At 45.9% G+C, this 24,849-nt stretch overlaps 1 protein-coding gene across 1 annotated transcript in view; it reads left to right on the forward strand.

Moving 5' to 3' along the window:
- Nucleotides 1–24,849, forward strand: part of ADAMTS16 (ADAM metallopeptidase with thrombospondin type 1 motif 16) — a 94,759-nt gene that overhangs the window by 8,459 nt on the left and 61,451 nt on the right. The window contains exons 4-11 of the mRNA XM_077933422.1: nucleotides 7,009–7,285; nucleotides 9,183–9,382; nucleotides 11,532–11,615; nucleotides 13,913–14,072; nucleotides 16,269–16,374; nucleotides 16,920–17,057; nucleotides 21,926–22,079; nucleotides 23,540–23,635. Of these exons, the coding sequence (XP_077789548.1) occupies nucleotides 7,009–7,285; nucleotides 9,183–9,382; nucleotides 11,532–11,615; nucleotides 13,913–14,072; nucleotides 16,269–16,374; nucleotides 16,920–17,057; nucleotides 21,926–22,079; nucleotides 23,540–23,635 (1,215 nt within the window). The remainder of the gene's footprint in view (nucleotides 1–7,008; nucleotides 7,286–9,182; nucleotides 9,383–11,531; nucleotides 11,616–13,912; nucleotides 14,073–16,268; nucleotides 16,375–16,919; nucleotides 17,058–21,925; nucleotides 22,080–23,539; nucleotides 23,636–24,849) is intronic.

Raw genomic sequence — 24,849 nt, forward strand, 5'->3', positions numbered from 1 at the left:
CTCCTTCCTCCCTGAGGTAAGTTAGGAGCACCCTTGGATGGCAGAAGATGGGGAAGCAGTGGCTGCAGAAAGAGTGGAGGCCACTGGTTTTGTGGGTCAAGCAATCCTTGAGAAGGGTACTGCTTGACTTGTGCCACCTCATGGGTAGACCTCTGGATACCCCTTGAGATTCAGCTGCTGTAACAGCAGAGTCAAGATCCTGGTGGATGCAAGCGGTTTTTCTCCTCAAAATGTTTTGTGAACAAGCCACAGTGAGCTGCTGTTGGTTCTGGGCCAGACTGTAAAAGACTCTGCACAATGAGGATGAAATGGAGGCAGCAAAGTTTGTCTTCTTCCCTGCCTTCCCTGCCACTAGGTTGATGAGCTTCTCCTAGTCTGAGTATTAGGTCTGTTTGGCAGTAGCTAACCTGTGATGACGTGGGTGGTGCTGTGGGTTAAACCACAGAACCTCAGGCTTGCCGATCAGAAGGTTGGCGGTTCGAATCCCCGCGACGGGGTGAGCTCCCGTTGCTCGGTCCCAGCTCCTGCCAACCTAGCAGTTCGAAAGCATGTCAAAGTGCAAGTAGATAAATAGGTACCACTCCGGCGGGAAGGTAAACGGCGTTTCCGTGCGCTGCTCTGGTTCTCCAGAAGCAGTTTAGTCATGCTGACCACATGACCCGGAAGCTGTACGCCGGCTCCCTCGGCCAATAAAGCAAGATGAGCGCCGCAACCCCAGAGTCGTCCACGACTGGACCTAATGGTCAGGGGTCCCTTTACCTTAACCTTTGATGGCACAGCCATATGTGCAAGTCATCGCTTGATACTTGAGTCAACATATTTTGCACACCACCTAAATATATAGGTAGCTGTGCAGGACCATAAAAGAAAAAAATGAACAGCAGCACTAGTGTAACACCTTCCAAAAATTACCAAGTATTAAGCAAGCTTGCAAATTGCACAGAGACAAGAAGAAAAAAGTTGCATTGAGAAGTTGGGAAATTAATTGTTAGCAACGAAGGCTGCTCTCTTTTGAAATTATTTGGATCTTCCCTAAAAAGGTAAAGGTACCCCTGCCCATACGGGCCAGTCTTGACAGACTCTAGGGTTGTGCGCTCATCTCACTCTATAGGCCGGGAGCCAGCGCTGTCCGCAGACACTTCCGGGTCACGTGGCCAGCGTGACGAAGCTGCTCTGGCGAGCCAGAGCCGCACACAGAAATGCCGTTTACCTTCCCGCTAGTAAGCGGTCCCTATTTATCTACTTGCACCCGGGGTTGCTTTCGAACTGCTAGGTTGGCAGGCACTGGGACCGAGAAACGGGAGCGCACCCCGCCACGGGGATTCGAACCGCTGACCATGCGATCGGCAAGTCCTAGGCGCTGAGGTTTTACCCACAGCACCACCAGCGTCCCCTGGATCTTCACTAGCACTGAGCAAAACACACTCTTCCTTGATGTATTCAGCACTTAGCATTTGGACCTCTAAGAAGCAGTAATTATATACTGTTGTGTTGTTTATTATGCTCATGAAGCACTATATTGGCCAGGTGGCTATGGCATCCTCCTTTATGCCCAACTCCCCAAACTATAACCTATCTTTTTTTATCTTGCATATCTGGGTTAATTGGCTTCCAGCAGTCATTCGTGATTTTCTCTCATCTTGCTGTGAGTAAGGATGAGCTGGACCCTTTGGTTCCCCTCTGAAAAGCTTTGACGAAACCAGTAGTAAATTCGTTCCAATTGACTCAAACCTACTTTTTGTCCCACTCTTTCTGGGCACAGGTCTGTGCTGGGGTTTTTCACCCCAGAACTTTCCCCACAAAGAGCATTGGCAGGATTATTGTAATAACGTGCAGTTTTATAAGAGCATATATTTAAAGTAGATGAGCAAATTAAGTTAATTTAGATGTGCAGAAAATATTTTTAAAAATAAATTTAAAGTACCGCAGAAAGAGGGGGAAGGAAGTCAAGTTTTGAAATGTTAAAATGATTGTAAAGTTATTGAAATGTATAAAACTGAAAATCATAAATAAAAATAAATATATATACCCGTATTTTTCTCCCCATAGGGCGCACCAGCCCATAGGGTGCACCTAGTTTTGGGGGGGAATAAAGGGGGGGATTATTTTTTCCCCGGGTGCGGGGCTGGGGCGGGGGAAGCCCGAGCTTCCCCCAACCCCGCCCCCAGAACAGGCTGCTATCCGCAGGGATGCAGGCAGCTCTCCAAAAGCCGTGGGAGCCCGGCGGGAACTCCCGTGGGCTCCCAAGGCTTGCGGATAGCTTCCTGAAGCCTGGAGAGTGAGAGGGGTCGGTGTGCACTGACCCCTCTCGCTCTCCAGGCTTCAGCGAAAGCCTGCATTCATCCCATAGGACGCACACACATTTCCCCTTCATTTTTGGAGGGGGAAAAGTGCTTCCTATAGGGCGAAAAATACGGTAAGAACTTTCCCCACAAAAACCTGCTTTTTAAAGCTGAAGTGCAACAAAAGGCAAATCGAGTTTTCTGTGAATTGCCATTTGCTCCAATTCAGCAGTAAAGAGCAGGTTTTGGCAGGGAAGGCTTTGGGGAGGGCGGGGAGAGAGAAAGAGAGAGCACTCATACACAAAGCTTTAAAGCATTAACTGTGCCTGGAAAGTGTGGATAAGCCCTTGTCTGCAGCTACTCATCTGCTGTGTCATTTCCAGAACCACTGGGCATATAGGAAGCCCTGCGCCCATTCTCAAAATTGTTCCAGATGAAATATGGGTTTAAAGCCCAAATACCAGTTAGGTGTCCCTGATTTAGTTCTCTCTCCCCCCCCCCCCCATGAAACTTTCTACTTTTACCCTGATTTCCTCCGTGCTACCATGCTCTGGGAAGTTTTTTTACAAAACGCTAGTAAGTACAGCACTCTGCAATCCTTTGTGCGGTGTTTTGTAAGTTGATATGACAACACAATAACACATAGGAGGTGTTCCTTCAGAGGTAGCCTTTGGAGACCCAGAGATCTACTACATGCTTGACCCAGAGGGCAAATGAGCCCTTGGCCTTATAGTAGGAAATATAAAATCATAGTGGTGGGAAAGACTATTAGCTCACCCAGCCTCTGGCTTTGCCAAATTAAAATTGTTTCCTTTGGTAGGGTTTCTAGTGCTGTGACAAATTCCATTTTAGAATCTCTGTATGAATTGGTTGCTACAATTTCCCTGGTAAAGGTAAAGGGACCCCTGATTGTTAAGTCCAGTTGCGGACGACTCTGGGGTTGCTGCGCTCATCTCACTTTACTGGCCGAGGGAGCTGGCGTTTGTCTGCAGACAGCTTCTGGGTCATGTGGCCAGAATGACTAAGCTGCTTCTGGCGAACCAGAGCAGCACACGGAAATGCCACCCGCGCCCCTGGTGCTTAATATTAAATGCAAAGAAACCAGGTTGCCCCCGATATGCATGGGACATTACTCATGTCGCACATTGTGTGTGTGACATTTGGAGGAGACGGAGCATTCTAGAGGAGCTGCCCACTGAAGCTGGGACACGTGATGCGTAATGCATGTGACTTCATGAACATGTGACTCGTGTCAGGCCCCTTCAACATTGAGAGGACCTGGCCCCCTTCCGACAAATATTGAGGGGGCCAAAGACACCTCGGCCCCCTAGAGTTGGCACACCTGATTAAATGGATTGGTGCATCATACCTTTAGGAAGTGTTTTTGGCATTCTTTTTTAAAAATAATACAGTGGTACCTCAGGTTACATACGCTTCAGGTTACAAACGCTTCAGGTTAAGAACGTTGCTTCAGGATGAGAACAGAAATTGTGCTCCGGCGGCGCGTCAGCAGCGGGAGGCCCCATTAGCTAAAGTGGTACCTCAGGTTAAGAACAGTTGCAGGTTAAAAACGGACCTCCAGAACGAATTAAGTACCGTATTTTTTGCTCTATAGGACGCGCCTAGTTTTTAGAGGGCTTCTCAGGGCTGCGGGGGAAGCCCGGGTTTCCCCCCCAGCCCCAAAGAGCAAAGAAGCCAAGACAGCGAGCGGGATCCATCCCACTGGCTGTCTTGGTTTCTGCCATAGCCGCGCTCGCTGCCTTGGCTTCCTCTTTAGCCTTGCGCAGCCTCTCCAGCCAGCCTCTCCCAGCTGGAGAGGCTGCGCGTGGCTATGGCAATTCCCCCACCTCCCGCAAAAGCCCACAGGAGCTGCGCACCCTTTAAGGAGCGTGCGGCTCCTGCGGGTTTTTCTACGAGGAGGGAGAAGGGACTGACTGGCCGCATCAGACCCATCTCCCTCCTGGGGAAAAGCCCGCAAGAGCCGCGTGGAGCTTGTGTGCGGCTCTTGGGGGCTTTTCCTGCCTGCCTCCCCCCCTGCATTCGCTCCATAGGACGCACAGACTTTCCCCCTTAGTTTTTAAGAGGGAAAAGGTGCGTCCTATGGAGCGAAAAATACGGTACTTAACCCGAGGTACCACTGTAATAATAATAATAATAATAATAATAATAATAATAATAATAGAGTAAATCTCTGTTAGGACAGAACTATACATGGAGCAACAACAGCCTTGCATCCAGTCTTGGCTTCTCCCAAGAATGTAATATACAGGTATCCCCCCCATATACATGGGGGTTACGCTCTGGGCCTTTGCACGCATAAGAGAAATTGCATAAAGTGAGGAGCACCCCATTTTAATAGAGAGTGGGGGGGAGGAGAGAAAGAGAGAGAGAGACTCATGTACCAAGCTGTGCTTTGATCAGGGCCACTGCTCGGCATGGCTTCTGAAATATACTCGGAGTCGAGAGTGGATTTCATGCTCTTTATTCAGCTCATAGTGGTGAGGAGGAATGGAAGTTCCCCCACAATATCTGCTTTATATACATTATTTACACAATGGGCTGCATGTGATTGGCTAATTCCGGGATTCTCCTGTAGGCCAATCAGGTTGTGGACTCACTTTCACCTGGAGCTGGATTGGGTGGCTGCGGACCAATCATACTGCTGCATTGTTCTGGGACCAATCAGACTGCTGCATTTTGGATCCTATTGTTCTAGGACCATTCAGACTGCTGCATTTTGGATCCTATTGTTCTAGGACCATTCAGACTGCTGCATTTTGGATCCTATTCAATGCAATATATAACAGCTTCCCTCACTCACTTCTGGGCAGCAGCCCCAAGTGAAGGAAGGCTAATCTATTTATTTCTGTATTTTGTGGTGACCTGCAGTTGCACACAAGTGGGATATGTGTAAGTGTGTGGGGTGGGTGTGCCTATACTTCAGTTTATCCCCATGACCTCACATTGTTCTGCTAAATTTCTTCTACACACCTCCATACACTTCAAGATTTCTCTGAGGAAAATAGGGCCATCCCATTCCATAATGATAATTTTACTATTTATGCCTGACACATCTTACTGGGTTGCCCCAGCCACTCTGGACAGCTTCCAACATATATAAAAACATTTTTTAAAATAAAATTCCCCTATGCAGGAATGCCTTCAGACAGCTCTGTGGGTCGGATAACTCCATACCCTCCAACATTTCTACCAATGAAAATAGGAACGTCCTAAGGGAAAGTGGGACATTCCGGGATCAAATCAGAAACCAGGAAGGCTTCTCTAAATCAGGGACGTCCCTGGAAAATAGGGACACTTGGAGGGTCTGCACCTCCCCTCCATATATATAGTGCCTCCGTCATGCAATTCCAGAGCAAAGAACATCATTCAGATACAATAACATGTCGTTAAGGACAGCTATTGTAAGACATATGACTATATCAGCCAACCTCCTGCTAGGTGAATCCCACAAGGTGATATGCAAATGTGCAGAACCAAATTTAAGATGGGAAAAATGAGTAACTCAGAGAAACTGAAATTGACATATTCACCCAATATATTACACCCAACCCTAGTTGGATTTGGGGAGGGGAGTGACCAGCTGGTGTTGTGGGATGCCACTACCTCTAAATAGACAGTGGGGAGGAGGGAGATGAGCCTACTTCATCAGGGGTTTTTGGAGTACTTTCACCCCCTCTCAAAAAATAATCAAGCCAGAAGTTTGCTTTACCGAATTTTCAGCTCAGCACTAAACAAGTCCCATAAAAGGTAAAAGTAAAGGACCCCTGATAGTTAAGTCCAGTCACGAAAGACTCTGGGGTTGCAGTGCTCATCTCGCTTTACTGGCTGAGGGAGCTGGCGTTTGTCCGCAGACAGTTTTTCCGGGTCATTTGGCCCAACAGACAGTTTTTCCGGGTCATTTGGCCAGACAGACAGTTTTTCCGGGTCATTTGCTTCTGGCAAAACCAGAGCAGTGCACGGAAATGCTGTTTACCTTCCTGCTGGAGTGGTACCTATTTATCTACTTGCACTTTGATATGCTTTCGAACTGCTAGGTTGGCAGGAGCTGGGACCGAGCAACGGGAGCTCACCCCATCACAGGGATTCGAACCGTCGACCTTCCAATCGGCAAGCCCTAGGCTCAGTGGTTTAGACCACAGTACCACCCACGTAAACAATTCCCATAGTTAGCCCTAAAAATGGGCGGGGTGAATATTTGCACAACAGGGGAAGAGGGAGGTCTGTATGAGTCTGTGGGTACTCCAGTTCTCCCTCAACATTTATGTTTACTCCAGGCTAATGTCCCCACTTAACTAAGATTTGAGAATCGATCCCAAAGGCTGTTTCCAATTTCTGGTTTACACACAAAAAAAACTCCAGCGTTGCCAAGCACAGTTAGCATCGGTGTATATGTAATGTTAAGATTTAATTAAATTATTATTAAAATTCTGAAGGAAATTTGGAAGAGAGGGGAGAGGATGGATTTGATCCAGAGAAAGGAATGTGCATCTCCCTAGAATGATTTTTTAGTTTTCAGATCCTGACTTGTAGGGAGCCAGTGTTAAGTTTACAAAGGACCTCTGTTGTCTAAAAAACCTGCTGTACAAATTAAGATTTGTTTTGGGAGCTTAGTGTGGGAAAGGAAAATATCTCAAAGGAAGGAGTATCTTCTGAAGGAGAATCTGAAGCCGCTGTTCTCTTTTTTAATTGTGTTTTGTCTTTCTAGTCTGGCTTGATAAGGACGCAGGAAGCTGATTACTTGCTGAAACCACTACCTCCAAATATTGCACTTAAACACAACTTCTCTGCTCCTCACGGTCACCGCCCTCATGTACTGTATAAGAGATCTACTGAGCCTCAGCCGGCATTTGATAATGAGGTAACTGTGAATGATGAAAGGCAAAGGGAAGTGGATGCTCACAATCATGTTTTTCAAGAGACCCACCATCATCGCAATTCTGAGCGGCGGCAAAAACGGCACTTTTGTGGGAGGCGCAAGAAATGTATGTAAGGACACAGTTTCCCCCACCTGAGTTAATTCCACTGTCTGTATAGCTGTTGCTAAGATTGTTCATTTGCAGTTCAGTTGTTCCTTTCCAGTAAACAAATACATTTGCAAGTAAGAGGTTGGAAGTGAGGTTATGTGAACGCTTTGGACCCAAGCATTGGATGTTGGTGTTGCATGTCTGCCTCAACCAACTTTGACGTCAACTGTGAAAGCAGTCTCTTCTGATCACTCCTGTAGTCCCAGCCTGTTGCCATGTTCTGGTTTCACTTCTGACTTTTTTTGTTCCTAAAGTTAGCACACAAAAGACTAGTACTGAGCTTTACCAGGGTGTTTGTTCCCTAACTGTGTGAGCGGTGATTTGGATGAACATATCACTGTGTTCTTTGTTCTGTCCTTCAACTTTTAGTAAGGTCTTTCAAAACGGTTACATTTAGTTAGGTGCAAATCAAAATATTTGCCAGTATCTTCTTAAACTTCTTTGGCACAATTCAGCCAATGTAAAGTATGCCTTAAGTCTCATTGTTTTTGATTCTTTAAGGTAAGCTACTTAGAGATTTGTATTATATTAAGCAGTATATTTTTTAATAAATATCTTTATTTAAACAGGAGAGATGTAGGTGTGTACTTAATGGACCAGTTTGAAATCAATAGAACTAAAAGAGTAAATGTTTTTGTACAATTTTGCAAAGTTAGTGGCCGTGTAGTAGTGCAAAAGTAGCCTCTGGCAACATTGCCTAAGCTAACAGGTTTGGTACTAACATTTACTGGAGTCGGGTGAGGGGTGAGGAGAAACTTTTGCCCTCTAACTGTTGCTGAACTACAAGCATGGCCAATGGTCAGAGATGGTGGAAGCTGTAGTTCAACAACATTGAACTACAACATTGAACATTGAACTACCAAAGGTTCCCTGCACCTGAGTGGAGCAGTGTGGTTCCTGTCTCCATCCTATATTTCTCCAGTGACACCTGCATATGGGAAATTAAACAGGAATGATTAATAATGTTCTGTACAGTGTGCATGAAACACTAGATGGGAAAGAAAGGGTTGGAGCAGAATGTTAAGAACCTTAGTGGTGTTGAGTTGCTTAAAAATATCAGTAAACACTGTCATCTGGAAATGTATTAAGTTCTTGCCACACATACTTGACCCTTCCCAGGGCTGTGGGTCTGTGAGATCTCAGCACAAGGCTTTCATTGCTACAGGAGATCCATTAACTTGTAGGTAGCTATGGTGTGGCCATCAGGACATTGCTGGACTTCCTTTGGTCCCTGCCAGCATGGCCAATAGTTTTGGGATATTGTAGCCCATCTAAAGTACCACAACTTAGCTACCCCTGCTTTAAGTGGAGACACCAAAGTGTTCTTCTGCCTTATAAATGGATACCATAAAGGTAAAGGGACCCCTGACCATTAGGTCCAGTCGTGGACGACTCTGGGGTTGCGGCGCTCATCTCGCTTTATTGGCTGAGGGAGCTTCCAGGTCATGTGGCCAGCATGACTAAGCCACTTCTGGCAAACCAGAGCATCACACGGAAACACCATTTACCTTCCCGCCAGAGCAGTACCTATTTATCTACTTGCACTTTGACGTGCTTTCGAACTGCTAGGTTGGCAGGAGCTGGAACCGAGCAACGGGAGCTCACCCCGTCACGGGGATTTGAACTACCGACCTTTTGATCAGCAAGTCCTAGGCTCTGTGGTCTAACCCACAGCGCCACCCACGTCCCTTAAATGGATACCATGCTCTGCTATAATTCTTTCCCACTACATGGAAGTTACTTTTGGGGAGCCTAGTGTAATCCTGTTCGTGTGTTTAGCTCTTTGATTTGACGTTAGACTGTGAAAAACACAGCTTTAGTTTTACTTGGACATCTCCTGTCTTGCTTCTTGCAGATATGCCCCAGCCTCCAGATGAAGACACTTACATCCTGCCAGATGAATATAGATATCTACTGCGAAGCAAACGATCTCTTATGAAGGCTCACAAGAGCAAAGAGCTGAATGTTGAGACCTTGGTGGTGGTTGACAAAAAGATGATGCAAAACCATGGCCATGACAATATTACTACGTACGTCCTGACTATACTCAATATGGTATGATAGTCCTTTTTCTTGAGACACGTTGGGTGATGAATACAGATTCAAAATTAATATCGTCACTTTATAAGCATGTTTAGCCACTAGTGTGTACTCTCCTCACCCCTCCAAATACTTTCTGGAGTAAGGCTGAGAGTATTCCCTCCCCTCTCCCTGGCCCTTACAGCTGCTTCAAACACAGGTTGTGGGGAAACGACCTCACTGTGTTTCAAGCCGCTAAAGTGTATATAGCCTTAATGCTTTGTGGCATGTCTGATTTAGTTAATCTTTAGTTTTCCTGAGAGTGGAGCGATGAGATCTGTGCAACATGGAAGTAAAAGTTAATGAACCACAAATGTCGCCCTTGTTGCACATTGTTTTGTGCCCTGCAACCCTGAAATCACGTACCGATTTTGCAGGAGGAAGGTTACTTTGATTCATGTGGTATGGGTTTCTTTCTCCTTTGAAGTATGGGTATGATCTGGCAAAAATTGAGCACGTTTAAGACTCATTGATTGCAGCGAAAGTGTTGAGCATGTCTTTTGGGGCCAGCACAGTTATAGAAGCAAGCTTAGGCAGCTACATGGGCTGCCAAACTTCTAGGGGTACCACCTCCCTTGGCTGTGTAAATGTCTTGGAGAAATAGCCACAGCCTCTAGTTGGAGGAGTCTCATCAGCTAGGCTGACAATCCATGCATCCAGCGAACAAGATCAAGAGCTTTCTGATCACTATCAGGGTGTGGGCATCCAGGATGTAGACATAGTTGTAAAAAGGAGGAAGTAAAGAAGTGGCAGACATTATAAATGAAAACAAGAAAATAATGGCCCCAGGCCACCCTTGACCATTAAGGTGCCTTTTTGTTCTGTTGCTCAGGGAGCAATCTTGTGCATAACTCCCCCTTTGAAATCAGTAGGGTTTAAGTACCCGACTTTGGTTAAATTTAAGGTTAAGGGACCCCTGCCCGTTAGGTGCAGTCGCAGATGACTCTGGGGTTGCGGCGCTCATCTCGCTTTATTGGCCAAGGGAGCCGGCGTACAGCTTCTGGGTCAAGTGGCCAGCATGACAAAGCCACTTCTGGCAAACCAGAACAGCGCACGGAAACGCCGTTTACCTTCCCGCCGGAGCGGTACCTATTTATCTACTTGCACTTTGACGTGCTTTCGAACTGCTAGGTTGGCAGGAGCTGGGACGGAGCAATGCGAGCTCACCCCGTCGCAGGGATTCGAACTGCCGACCTTCTGCAACTGCAAGCCCTAGGCTCTGTGGTTTAACCCACAGCGCCACCCGCGTCCCTTGGTTAAATTACACTGCATTATAAAAAACCCAAAAGAATTGCAACAATCTGTTGTTACGTGTAACAACAACAAAAAGAAAGAGTCCTGTGGCACATTAAAGGTAAACATATTGTGGCACAAGCATTGATAGGCCAGATACATAAGCAAAGTTACAAGAGTAATGTATATATATATATATATATATTCATTGTTTAATGGGCACATTTCCAAGCATTGATAGGCCAGATACATAAGCAAAGTTACAAGAGTAATGTGTATATATATATATATATATATATATATATATATATTCATTGTTTAATGGGCACATTTCCAAGCACTTTTCCATAAGCAGGAAATAGCAGCATGGCATTTGTATGAAACCAATAGATTGTATTCTAGCCCTAATTCTGAAATATGAGGGGCCCCCTCAGTGTTGACCTCCCACTAGCTCCTGAAGACATACCGGTACCTGCTTAGGCAAGTGGTTCCCTTGCCTAAGAGAGCTTCTGGTTTTGGTGTTTTAACTGTTTTAAGTGTTAAACCTTTTAAATTTTTGCCTTATTATATATTTTAATTAAGCATGTTTTAATGCCCAATAGATTTGTCATTGTATATTTTGATTACGTGTTGATTTTATAGTTGTAAACTGCTTAGGCCCCATTTTGGCATATAATCGGTATATAAATCAAATAATAAATATAATTAATTTTTCACGGCAGATGATGGTACTGCATTAGGGAAGTTTTTAATGTGTGATATTTTAGTGTATTTTTGGTTTCTGTGGAAGCCGCCCAGAGTGGCTGGGGAAACCCAGCCAGATGGGCGGGGTACAAATAATTAATTATTATTATTAGCTTCATCAGCTTTCCTTTTTGGTATTTCCTCTTAGGTTTCTGCTTTGTTCAGAGATGGAACCATTGGAGGAAATATCAATATCGCAGTTGTTGGCTTGATACTTTTGGAAGAAGAACAGGTAATCGCGAATATTGCACCGTTTTCTTTGAAGCTGAATAATTAAACATCATTTTACTATTAGAGACCCCCCACTCATTATTGTCAAAGTTTAGTCTGTCAGACTTATGGCAGAAATGGTTTTGCAAGAGTGAAGCAACTAAACTCTGGCTGGTGGAAGCCCAGACTCAAGCCGCCATGACGCCATCTTCCACCAAACGTCTCCTTTTCAAGCTCAAATTTCCCTGTGTTTTCCCCGTGGCTGAGAGTTGTGCTGACTCCATGCTCAGTTCTAATCAGGGGTTGGTTTTTAGTGATCGTTGTTAACTGGCTCAATTCTAAGCAACCCATGCTTAGTGTGGACCTTGGTTAACCACAGTGTCACCAGAACCCATACTGATGTTTAGAGATGGTGGAGAAATGCTGTGTGTAAGAATGGAGGTTCAATAGGAACTCTCAGCTCACTCCCAGTCCCCAACCATGTGTGCCTAACTCCACTAGACACACTTTGATTTGGAACACGCTTCTAACCACTTAAAGAAGCGCTTCTAACCACTTAAGGAAGCACTTAAAAACTCCATACTTGGAGATACAGAACCCTGTATCGTTCCTACATTGAGCCCCACAAGAACAGCTCCTGATCCTCACTATTCCAGCTGTTACAATTGTGTTGACAGGGACATGAAAGCCTACTCTCCCTTCATTTACTTGCCTCTTTCCTTTTTTGTTTTTGAGTTGTCTCCAAACCCCTGTGCAGTGGAACGCTCTACTAGCAATGTAATGCTTCATTTTATGTGCTGAGCGATCAGGACTCCTTAAGTGACAGGTTAATTACATTGAATGTTTAGCTTTTCATGCTTGGACCACGTCCAACATGAAAAGAGTAAGGAGAGTAATCTTTTGATCTTACACCTGTGATATAATTTTCCTTTACATCTTATGCTTAAAAATTGCTGCTCTGTAATTGTAAATCTGTTGCTTACTGCGCCACTGCTTACACTTCTTACTTTTGCAGCAAAGGGAGTTAAAGGAACAGTTAGTACTTGTTAATTTTATAAGGGCAGCTTTTAGTTAGTTACAGCATAATTCTAACCTTGCCTACTCAGAAATAAATTCTGTTAAATTCAAATGGAGTTTACTTCTTGGTCAGTAGAGGTTACGTGAACACTTTGGACCCAATCCTATCCATTGGGTACTCTTAGCCCCATCCAGAGTCCAATCAGGTTCTGCTCATTTTCTTTACTTTTATCCTTTGTTCCTGATATTATGTCGTATAACAGATTTTGTAAAAAGGGGGAAGAAGTATTGAACAAACATAATAATATATTTAGATACAATATTGTGATTTATTTTAAATGATATTTACAACCTGTTTCTGATATTTTGGAACTCGTGTTCCTCTCCCTTGCTGTTTTTTTTCTAAAGAGGAACCGAGAGCTAAGATTCATACTATCCTATCCTAGAGTGCTTATGTTTAATGATGAAATACAATATATTTCAAATTTGGATACCACAGTTCATATAGCATATCCAGACGTACTTTGGTTTTCGAATAGCTTACTTCCAGAACGTTTTGGCTCCCTAACGCCACAAACCCAGAAGTGACTGTTCCGGTTTGCGAACTATTTTTGGAAGCTGGACATCCGACGGGTCTTCTGTGGCTTCCGATTGGCTGCAGGAGCTTCCTGCAGCCAATCAGAAGATGTGCTTTGGTTTCCGAACGTTTTAGAAATCGAACGGACTTCCGGAACGGATTCCGTTCGGCTTCCAAGGTACAACTGAAGAACACTGATTGACAGGTCAGAGCAAATGGCAATTGGGGGAAAACCCAAATTGCGGTTTGCTCTGATTGAGAGATAAGCGTCGTAGTGCCAATGCCCAGGGTGCGCACACATGCCGGGCAGGGTGCAGAGGGTGAACGGAGCCTGTCCCACCAGCTCCTTGCCACTGGAGCCAAGTGGGGCCACACTGTGGCGCCTGCCAGCCCACAAAGGAAGAAGCCCAGCTGGCAAATTGGAGGGCGAATCCCCCTGACACCCGCAGAGAGGAGTGCCAGGCCAGGCCACACTGGGGTCGCCCCTTGCCCGCCTCCCTTCCTCTGTGTCTGCTCACCATCTGTGCAAGGAATGAGCAAGCTCTGGCCAAGCGGTCATTCAGCGAGGGGGCCAGGGACATGGCAGTAAGGCCAAGCCAGGCTCCGAGACTGTGTCTTTCCCTTTAAACACCTGCTTGTTTTTATCAACTTGCCCACAGCTACAAAACTAAATCTCATCCCCGGTTCCCATTGGACTTTTTCTTCTGTTTGACTCTTCCGTTCAGCCAGGGCTCGTGATCAATCACCACGCTGACCATACCCTGAGTAGCTTTTGTCAGTGGCAGTCCGGGCTGATGGGAAAGGATGGGAGCCGCCATGACCATGCCATTTTGCTTACCGGCCTAGATATATGTTCCTGGAAGAACGAGCCATGTGATACGTTAGGTGAGTCCTTGCTGGCAACCTACTGGTGTCATCGCTGCTGAAGCATTAACCCCTGCTCTTAAAGGCCTTGGCAAAATCAATGTATTTTGCTGATGGTGCTAAATACCTAAAATCCAGTGTCTAGCTTGACACTTAACCGGCTAAACACATATTGGCCCTATTATTTCACAACTGACTGGCATGATTGTTGTTGTTGTTTAGTCGTTTAGTCGTGTCTGACTCTTCGTGACCCCATGGACCAGAGCACGCCAGGCACCTCTGTCCTCCACTACCTCCCGCAGTTTGGTCAAACTCATGCTGGTAACCTCGAAAACACTACCCAACCATCTCGTCCTCTGTCGCCCCCTTCTCCTTGTGCCCTCCATCTTTCCCAGCATCAGTGTCTTCTCCAGGGAGTCTTCTCTTCTCATGAGGTGGCCAAAGTACTGGGGCCTCAGCTTCACGATCTGTCCTTCCAGTGAGCACTCAGGGCTGATTTCCTTAAGAATGGATAGGTTTGATCTTCTTGCAGTCCATGGGACTCTCAAGAGTCTTCTCCAGCACCATAATTCAAAAGCATCAATTCTTCGGCGATCAGCCTTCTTTATGGTCCAGCTCTCACTTCCATACATCACTACTGGGAAAACCATGACTGGCATGATTACACTCTAGCAACTGACCCTATCTTATGGTTACCAGACAACCCCATTTCCTGGGGACAGTCCCCAGATTTACAAATCTGTCCCCGGACAAAATCCATCCCCAGAATGTCCCAGGATTTCATTTAATGTCCCCGGGTTTATATTTGAAGTGTTGTAGTTTTTTAGTAGGGAATGAATGTTGCGTGATTGGTTCAACGGCACAAGACACGTCATATGGAGACTTCCGGCGAGGCAAAATGGCGGGCGTCACGGCAGCAAGCAGCTCCTGAAGCCAGCCAGAGCCAACTGCGCTACCAGGCTGGCTCCGGGCTGCTGAGACTGCCGCTGCCACTGCCAAGGGGGAACCAGGGACGCCCGGCGCTTCAACTGGGGGAACCGCTGACACACACACCCCGCGCGCGCAACCCAAATTGAGCTGGGAGTGCCTGGCCACCCGGCCGACTGCCCAGCAGCTCTCTGGGGCCAGGAAAACCTTGGAGCCAACACAGGGAGAAGGAGTGGAGAGGAAAAGGAATAGAAAGAAAGAGAAAAGAGAAAAAAGGGGGGAGCTCTGACCTTGCCAAGCCACTGCTGCTGCCACAGCTGAGGAGGAGAGGTAGGGAGAGCACTGGGAGGGCAAGGACGCATGGCCAAGCCGAGGCCCGACCCTAGCCTACTCCACGGTGGCTAGCGCTCCAAAAGAGGAGGCCGGGGCCAAGAGGAAGGCCGTGGGACTGAGGAGACCACAGAAGACAAGATATTACTTCTTAATTTTCTTTTTTAAAAATAACCTTTTTTTCTCTTTTCAAAAAAAAAAGTGTCCCCGGATTCTTTGAAAAAAATCTGGTAACCTTACCCTATCTTGCCCTCTGAGAATTGCTACCCACCATGCCCCACAAATGCCAACAGTGGTGGAATAGTTGCAAACTAACAGGCATCTGTAGGAATAGAATTTGAGGGTTGATGTTGAGCAGGGATTTTCTGTCCCATCCTGTTCCCCCACTCCCGTAATCCTGGAGCTTCTCAGAGAACAATGGAATATATAAATAAATAAATTGGGGTTCTGCAGTCCAAAACCATACCGCCTCCCGGTGTATACCCATTTGATTCCTCAGGGCAGGACATCGGTGTGATAAATGCTGGAATTAAACACAACCATCACAAGCTACCAGATGTTTGCCATGGGTTTTGCAATATTCAGGTGATGGGAGAGAGATGGTTCTATTTTGTTATCCAGTGTAATAGCTCTGTCAATACCTCTGGTCAGGAATTAGTGGTGTGCTCAGGGTGTGGATGTGGGAGGGAGGGAGAGAGAGAGAGCAGGGATCCAGTTGCGCACTGAGATACATAAAAGCAGCGAAAGCAGTTCCTTTCTAATTCGTATCACAACACGGGAGCTGTGTGACGCTGGCAGCAACAGTCTACTTTGCAAAAACCCAAGTATTACATATGCATTTTGAAGCCAACAGACCAAGTTCTTTTGTATTTTCTTTTTTTGGTATTTGTTAAACTGACATTCACAAAGACAATTTCCTAATGAATGCTGTTTCCCCTCCCTTTACGTTTAATTTACCAGGATTTGCTCCAATAAATGGAATGTGCAGTAAATATCGCAGCTGCACAGTTAATGAAGATACTGGACTCGGTCTGGCATTTACTATTGCTCATGAGTCTGGACACAAGTAAGTTTGTATGCATATCTTTGGAAAGAGATACTAGATGTTTGTTTGTTTGTTTGTTTGTTTGTTTGTTTGTTTGTTTGTTTGTTTGTTTCCAGCATCCTTTCTAACAGGTGAAGTAGAAATTCGTTGTGCTTCAGTTAAATATCTGGTGACAAGCCAAATGACTGTTTGAGCAAACTGTGGTTAGAATTCAAACTGTGATACGATCTTCCAAACAAAACATATCGTAATTTAGGTCTGCTTGTTTGCCTTTGTGTTTCATCTGCTCAGCGTTTCGGAGTTCAGATTCTATGGCTTTGGGGCTGGAACAATGGCTGGGACTATCACCCTAGGTGAAGCATCATATTGGGTAAAAGTATTCAGTGCGAATACTTTTCAAAAGAGTCCTTAAAAATTATTGATAGATTTTTTCTAAAAACTTGTCAGGATTAAAAATGGTGCACAACAGAGAAAGCTCTCTTACGAATTTGCAGTTCAGAGTGCTGGTATTATTAGGTAGTGTTTATATAGGGAGAATGCAAGTTAATCAGTTTTTCCTCCTGCAGCTTTGGCATGATCCATGACGGAGAGGGAAATATTTGCAAAAAGTCTGAAGGTAACATCATGTCACCCACGCTGGCAGGACACAATGGGGTCTTCTCCTGGTCAGCTTGTAGCCGTCAGTATCTCTACAAATTTCTAAGGTATGCATGTTGTGAAAATGAGAGTTAAGTCACTGAAAACTTTCCTTCCCGCCCCACACACTTTTGATAAAGGAAAATCTGGATGTTTTAACTTACCTGTGGCTCAGTATACCAGAGCAGATAGATAACATTCATAGATCTCTTGGGATAGTGGATTGACTGGGCATTCGCTAGGCCCCAAGACCAGCCAAGGACCCACTGTCGCAAGAATGCTGCCTTTCTCACTGTATGGAGCATAACAAAAATTAGAGGGAATAATAATAATAATAATAATAATAATAATAATAATAATAATAAATTTATTATTTATACCCCACCCATCTGGCTGGGTTTCCCCAGCCACTCTGGGTGGCTTCCAACAAAGTATTAAAATACTGTAGTCTGTTAAACATTAAAAGCTTTCCTAAACAGGGCTGCCTTCAGATGTCTTCTAAAAGTCTGGTAGTTGTTCTTCTCTTTGACATCTGGTGGGAGGGTGTTCCACAGGGCGGGTGCCACTACCGAGAAGACCCTCTGCCTAGTCCCCTGTAACTTGGCTTCTCGCAGGGAACTGCCAGAAGGCCCTCGGCGCTGGACCTCAGTGTCCGGGCAGAACGATGGGGGTGGCGACGCTCCTTCAGGTATACAGGGCCGAGGCCGTTTAGGGCTTTAAAGGTCAGCACCAACACTTTGAATTGTGCTCAGAAACGTACTGGGAGCCAATGTAGATCTTTCAAGACCGATGTTATGTGGTCTCGGCGGTGGCTGCCGCATTCTGGATTAGTTGTAGTTTCCGGGTCACCTTCAAAGGTAGCCCCACACAGAGCGCATTGCAGTAGTCCAAGCAGGAGTTAACTAGAGGATGCACCACTCTGGCAAGACAGTCCGCGGACAGATAGGGTCTCATCCTGCGTACCAGATGGAGCTGGTAAACAGCTGCCCTGGACACAGATTTGACCTGTACCTCCATGGACAGCTGTGAGTCCAAAATGACTCCCAGGCTGCACACCTGGTCCTTCAGGGGCACAGTTACCCCATTCAGGACCAGGGAATCCTCCACATGTGCTTGCCTCCTGTCCCCCAAAAACAGGAATATGTTTTAATGTTCTGCCTCCTCTAGGATTCGGGGCAAGGGGCGTCCACTCAACTTTTCTACTCCATTTTACCAACTAGTGTTTGCTTAGGTAAGATAAGAGTCAGAAAGCTTATCACAAACAATTTTTAATCAATAAGGTTTACACTTCACTTGATAAAGGATTTCCTTTATCATGAGGCCCTTAATCTCAGGGCTGTGGGTTTGAGCTCAAGGCACCATACATGGTTCTCTCCTCATGCTCCTATTTTTCCCTCACAGCAACCCTGTGAAGCAGGTTAGGCTGAGAGAATGTGACTGTCCCAAGGTCACCCAGTGAGCTTTGTGGCTATGTGGAGATTTGAACCTGTATCTCTCGACAAAGAATGTCACTACCTTGGGGCTGCGTTCACATCGCAGTTTATTCCGTTTTCCTAACTGCTACGTTCAGCATTATATTTGAGTATTCACATGATATAAAACATACATCTGGAACAATAGTGGAAAGTGGTGCAAATCTAGTGTTCATTTCCATGTTACAGTAAGCCCATAACTTACATGCATTTAATTTGTGCGCATTCAGCTTCACGTGCTTGGCAAAAAGAAGAAAGAGAAAGAAAGAAAGAAAGAAAGAAAGAAAGAAAGAAAGAAAGAAAGAAAGAAAGAGAGGCGGGCGTCCGGGGAAAAATACTTAGGCAATCCTATTCAGCACTGAACCCAATGTGTTTTGACCATATGTGATTTTGGCTTTAGGCATGAGCCCCAGAACATAACCCCCACACAAGTTGTGGGCTTACTGTATTTGCTTCCAGGGGGTAAATCGGGTCCTCTCTTAAAGAGGGCATGTATTGCTGTGAGACCCGACAAACCGACGCCCTGTGTTGTGGGTGGGTACGATTGGTCAGCCACAACACCCGATTGGTAGGTCCCTTGAAGCTGAGTACAATCTGGCCAATGGGATGCAGTCCAAATGGATCGAGGGACCTATTTATGCCCATGAATGTGACCCAGAGCTTCCTCTTTTGGCACGTGCATTCGGAACACCCGCCCACCTCTCCCTACTTTTAGGGCTTTGCGATTGACCTTGCTATGCTGTCGTGTGTCATCTGTCGTTGGGACAGGAGCATGGCAGGAATTTTCCCCACTTGGCTGATTGGCTGTTGCCATTTGGGTTTCGTCTGACATGTAGCAAATCATCTCAACTTGTAAGGTTGTGGATAGGCACTGGTTCAGGTGATAGGGATGGGAGAACGCTCTCGCCATCCCTGTGTGAAGGGTATTCTGTTAAAGGAATCCAGGGACTCGATAGTTTGGTCAACCCCTGAGAGGGGGTTCTGCCCATGCCTGAGTCCAGGGGGACATTTGGGTGGCAGAGTTAGCCCGTTCCCAGCTTTCCACTTATCCAGGTGTTCACCCTTGGCTGACCTATGCTGGAACCCTGGGTCAGCGCTACCTGCATGGCAGGGAGCTAGTCGAACCAGAGCCTATTCAACCAGTCACTTTCTGTAATCAATAAAGTTGTGGCCTAAATTCTGCCAAAAACCAAACCAAAAAATTTGACTCGTGTGTGAATTTATTTAGGGGGGAAGTTTCAGGGTCTGAACACGCAAAAAACCCTTTTGCAATTAATAAGGAAATAAGTGATAAACTTGTGCTAGATTCTACTGTGATTCCAAAGGTGGCTTTTACATCGTGTGAATGCTCAAATATAATGTGGGGATTAACAGACAGGAAAATGTTGTGAAAATGGAATCAACTTCCATGTGAGTGAAGCACAGGTAGATGACTATGCATTTCTTAACAGATGCACCCGTAACAGGGATCTGCTCAGCTTTCTGAAAACTGTAAGCATTCAATGAATGAGCTTGCAGTAAGTTTTTGAGTTGACTTGCTTTTCTGTCATTTGTTAGATGGATGTTGTGTTGCAGATGCTAAGAAGTTCCGTGCAGAATCCTGCTGTGCTAAATTTCTCTCAGTCACGCTAATAGCGTTGACCATGTTGTCCTGTCGTGCTTCCACTATTAATAGCAGAAGATCTCATCCCATTTAGTGATGCCTGTGTGGTGGAACTTATTTTAGGAGAATGGGTTAATGTTAGACTCGGCCACTCACGCGTCTGATATCCCCAGGATGTGCTCATCTTGTTTTTCAACAGCACAGAATTGAAGACAACTAGATGCAAGGCAAACTACTGGTCTGATTTGAACCAGAGAGTTGTCGAACACCAATACCAGAGAGTTGAGAGCTAACTTCATTGCTGTTCCAGTCACAGTTTAGCCCTCTGCAAATTCTCAGCTGGTAACATTAGATATGCTGAGGCTCTGATGATAAAAGACATCAGATGGGGCCGGCCCACCCATTAGGCAAGGTGAGGCGACCACCCCAGGTGGCAGGATCCACAGGGGCAGTGGGTCCCATTCCTTCTTTATTCCTAATGTTGATCTTCACTCCTGCTTTTTCCTTGGCCGGGAAGGGGGGAGGCACCATTTTGTGGTTTGCCTCAGGCACCAAAATGTCTTGGGCTGGCCCCAATATCAAACATGCTCATCTGAGTGCTGATTACAATGGGGAGTTACAATGTACACACCCAGGTCCGGCAGACTTGATGTGTTCTCGAAACCTTGAGAATGATTTGTGAATGGTTTTATTTGTAGTTCCTGATAGTAGAACATAGCTCTATTCCAGGTTTTGTAGTCCTTGTATTAATCTAGAACCAGAACATCCAGTTCAAAAGTCTAAGGAGGGGTAGCCAAAATGGTACCTTCTGAATGTTCCTGGACTACAATTCCCTTAATCCCTGACCATTGGCCATGCTGGCTGGAGCTGATGGGAGTCGAACCCCAACAGTAGCTGGAGTATACCACCAATCTAGAGGTTATCTTTTGGCAATTTCATTTGCACACAGGAAACCTGGGATTCCAGTTTCTGCCCGTGCCTAAATTCTTCCTCACATACCTTGTTCTTAAAAAAAAAAAAAAAAACTGGTTTAGAAATGCTTTTAAATAAATAAATAAAAATAAATACTTCCTGTGATGTAACAAAAACACATTTACTTTGATATAGGAAAGGACCACATCAAAACATTCTGCTTTTATTGCCACCAGCAGTAGTAGTCCAAGGAAGCTTTACCCCAAAATCTAGAGTGAAAATACATGTCTTGGAAGGTGCTACCAATGTCCTGTGCACCCTATTATATCGGGGTGACATCCAGGAGGAGAGGGTTGTTATTGGTAGGATGTTGTTTGTCTCTTCAGTGCTTTCCAATAGCCCTAGGACCAGTGGCGTAGCGTGGGTTGTCAGCACCCGGGGCAAGGCAAGTAATTTTTGCCCCCTAACTCGTGGATTTGCGCCCCCTAACCTGTGGATTTGCCCTAACCCCAGATGTTGCGCCCGGTGCGGCCGGCCCCCCCTGCACCCCCCACGCTACGCCACTGCTAGGACACAGCTGTCCTCTCCAGTAAATGGTCTCAGCTGAGGAACAGAGGCTGCAGCAAAGTATCTTAGCTCAAACAATAGTATGAAAAAATGGCAGCAGTTTTGCCTTCAAGAGTCAGAGCAGGCAGCTGACCAGCCAAGGAAGCTTAAGGAATAGCTTCTCTAACACCCAAATACCAGCTCTTCTCTTGCACCTCTTTTATCTCGGCCCAAACCTAGTCATTTCAAGCAGAATATGACACTCCCATATTGCTATATCCTTTCATTCTTGTCCGTAGCTGACGTAAAACTGCCTTGTTTCACAGCCGACTAGCTGCAACAAGGGTCCCTTTTAAAACTGCATTTGACGTATCCAAATACACCTTGTTTGGGTCTCTTGCAGCTCTGCTCAGTCCTTGTGTCTTGCTGATCAGCCTAAGCCCGTGCATGAGTACAAATATCCCGAGAAGCTACCAGGGGAGCTGTATGATGCTGCCACGCAGTGCAAGTGGCAGTTCGGTGAGAAAGCCAAGCTGTGCATGATGGACTTCAAAAAAGTAAGAACCTGTTTTGTTTCACCACATATTTGTTGTTGTTGTTGTTGTTTAGTTGTTTAGTCGTGTCCGACTTTTCGTGACCCCATGGACCAGAGCACGCCAGGCACTTCTGTCTTCCACTGCCTCCCGCAGTTTGGTCAAACTCATGCTGGTAGCTTCGAGAACACTGTCCAACCATCTCGTCCTCCGTCGTCCCCTTCTCCTTGTGCCCTCCATCTTTCCTAACATCAGGGCCTTTTCCAGGGAGTCTTCTCTTCTCATGAGGTGGCCAAAGTATTGGAGCCTCAGCTTCACGATCTGTCCTTCCAGTGAGCACTCAGGGCTGATTTCCTTAAGAATGGATACGTTTGATCTTCTTGCAGTCCATGGGACTCTCAAGAGTCTCCTCCAGCACCATAATTCAAAAGCATCAATTCTTCGGCGATCAGCCTTCTTTATGGTCCAGCTCTCACTTCCATACATCACTACTGGGAAAACCATAGCTTTTACTATACGGACCGTTGTTGGCAAGGTGATGTCTCTACTTTTTAAGATGCTGTCTAGGTTTGTCATTGCTTTTCTCCCAAGAAGCAGGATTTATCCCACCCTTAATCCAAGGAGCTATGGAGTGGCGTAACTGAAAAGGTCCTCACCCAAGTAACCACCCACTGGATCTCAAATGGCAGAGGAACTCGAGGAGGTTCTTGGTTTGCCCCTTGTTGTTTATGTCCTACATTTATATGCCACCTTTTCCTCTAAGAGCCAGTGTGGTGTAGCGGTTAAGAGCAGTGGACTCGTAATCTGGTGAACCGGGTTCACTTCCCCGCTCCTCCACATGCAGCTGCTGGGTGACCTTGGGCCAGTCACACTTCTCTGAAGTCTCTCACCTCACAGAGTGTTTGTTGTGGGGGAGGAAGGGAAAGGAGAATGTTAGCCGCTTTGAGACTCCTCAGGGTAGTGATAAAGCAGGATATCAAATCCAAACTCTTCTTCTAAGGAGCTCAAATGGTAATGTGCATGGTTCTCTCCTCCCAATAGAATCCTCAAAAGAACCCTGTGAGTAGGTTAGGCTGAGCAACCATGACTATCCCAAGGTCACCTTGTGAACTTCATGGTTTAGTGGGGGTTCAAACCCTGGTCTCTCAGACCATGTTGTTAAGTCGTTTAGTCGTGTCCGACTCTTCGTGACCCCATGGACCAGAGCATGCCAGGCACTCCTATCTTCACTCAGACCATAGTACACTGCACAAGCTTCAGCCATCTAGTAGATTGATATTTTGATGTGAGATTATGTGGACAGAAGCCCCTAATTTTGGTCAAATGTACCTCCACATGGAGGTGTTACCCACTGAAAATTATATAGTGAGTCAACTGACCAACAGCATGAGTTTGCTCTGTTTTAGCCATTGTTAGTCGCAACAGTGGATGCATTCAGAAATTAAATGCCGACTTCAGTTTGTTGCCATTTTTTCCCCATTTAGGATATTTGCAAAGCGTTGTGGTGCCATCGGATCGGCAGAAAATGTGAAACCAAATTCATGCCCGCTGCAGAAGGTACAACATGTGGATATGACATGGTAAGGAAGGTTTGTTTGTTTGTTTTTAGTTTGGCAATGTTTTGGTGTGGAAATGGGGATGGTGACAGAAGAGAACGGGATTGTGGGAGTAGGAGAGGAGTGGGAAATCAGGTGACCTCCATCATCCCTGACCATTGGCCATGCTACTTGGGGATGGTGGAGGGTCGCAGACTCCTCATCCCTGGAGTAAAGGGGGTTCTCTCTGTGGGCCTCTCAGGACATCCCTTTTATAGCGTGCTCCTAACGATTTGTGCTCATGGTGGTATCAGGGATGGTTTTACTCAGTCCCACTGTCAGCACGGTTGGTCCCAGAAAACAGTATTCTGTTTCAGGCAAGATGTGCTGCTTCATTTCCAGTCAGTGCAGGTAATTGCCTGCTGAAATCCTGTAACATTTTATATCTGAAATGCTCTGGTTTATTTTATTTTTTTGCCTTGCTTTTGCTGTGCAGGAGTGCCCCTCTAGTGCAAAAGTATCACATAGCAGCTAGTAAAGGGGAATGGTGGGTGGGTGATCAAGTATACATCCAACACGAACACGCTGTTATTGCATCAATAACATGTTGCAAAATACACCTGTTAAAAAAAACCTTGTAACAATAAAGAAAAATAAAGGGCCCTTTGATACCTTTTCATCACAAGATAAAGGTAAAGGTAAAGGTACCCCTGCCCATACGGGCCAGTCTTGCCAGACTCTAGGGTTGTGCGCTCATCTCACTCTAGAGGCCGGGAGCCAGCGCTGTCCGGAGACACTTCCGGGTCACGTGGCCAGCGTGACATTGCTGCTCTGGCGAGCCAGAGCCGCACACGGAAACGCCATTTACCTTCCCGCTGGTAAGCGGTCCCTATTTATCTACTTGCACCCGGAGGTGCTTTCGAACTGCTAGGTTGGCAGGCGCTGGGACCGAACGACGGGAGCTCACCCCGCCGCAGGGATTCGAACCGCCGACCATGCGATCGGCAAGTCCTAGGTGCTGAGGTTTTACCCACAGCGCCACCCGCGTCCCTATTCATCACAAGATGCAGTACATTAAATGAGTAAACTTCCATTCACAATTTACTAGGAAACCCCCATTTCCTCTAATCTTAGCAAGAGGGTTATCCGTTTTCACATATGTAAACCAAAGGTATCCTTACTTTTCTTGCAGATTTATTTCATATTCCTGTTCATTTCATATTCCATGCAACATATCAAAAGCAAGTTTGAACTTAATA

The sequence above is a fragment of the Podarcis muralis genome, chromosome 8, assembly GCF_964188315.1.
Source record: "Podarcis muralis chromosome 8, rPodMur119.hap1.1, whole genome shotgun sequence".
Taxonomy (NCBI): domain Eukaryota; kingdom Metazoa; phylum Chordata; class Lepidosauria; order Squamata; family Lacertidae; genus Podarcis; species Podarcis muralis.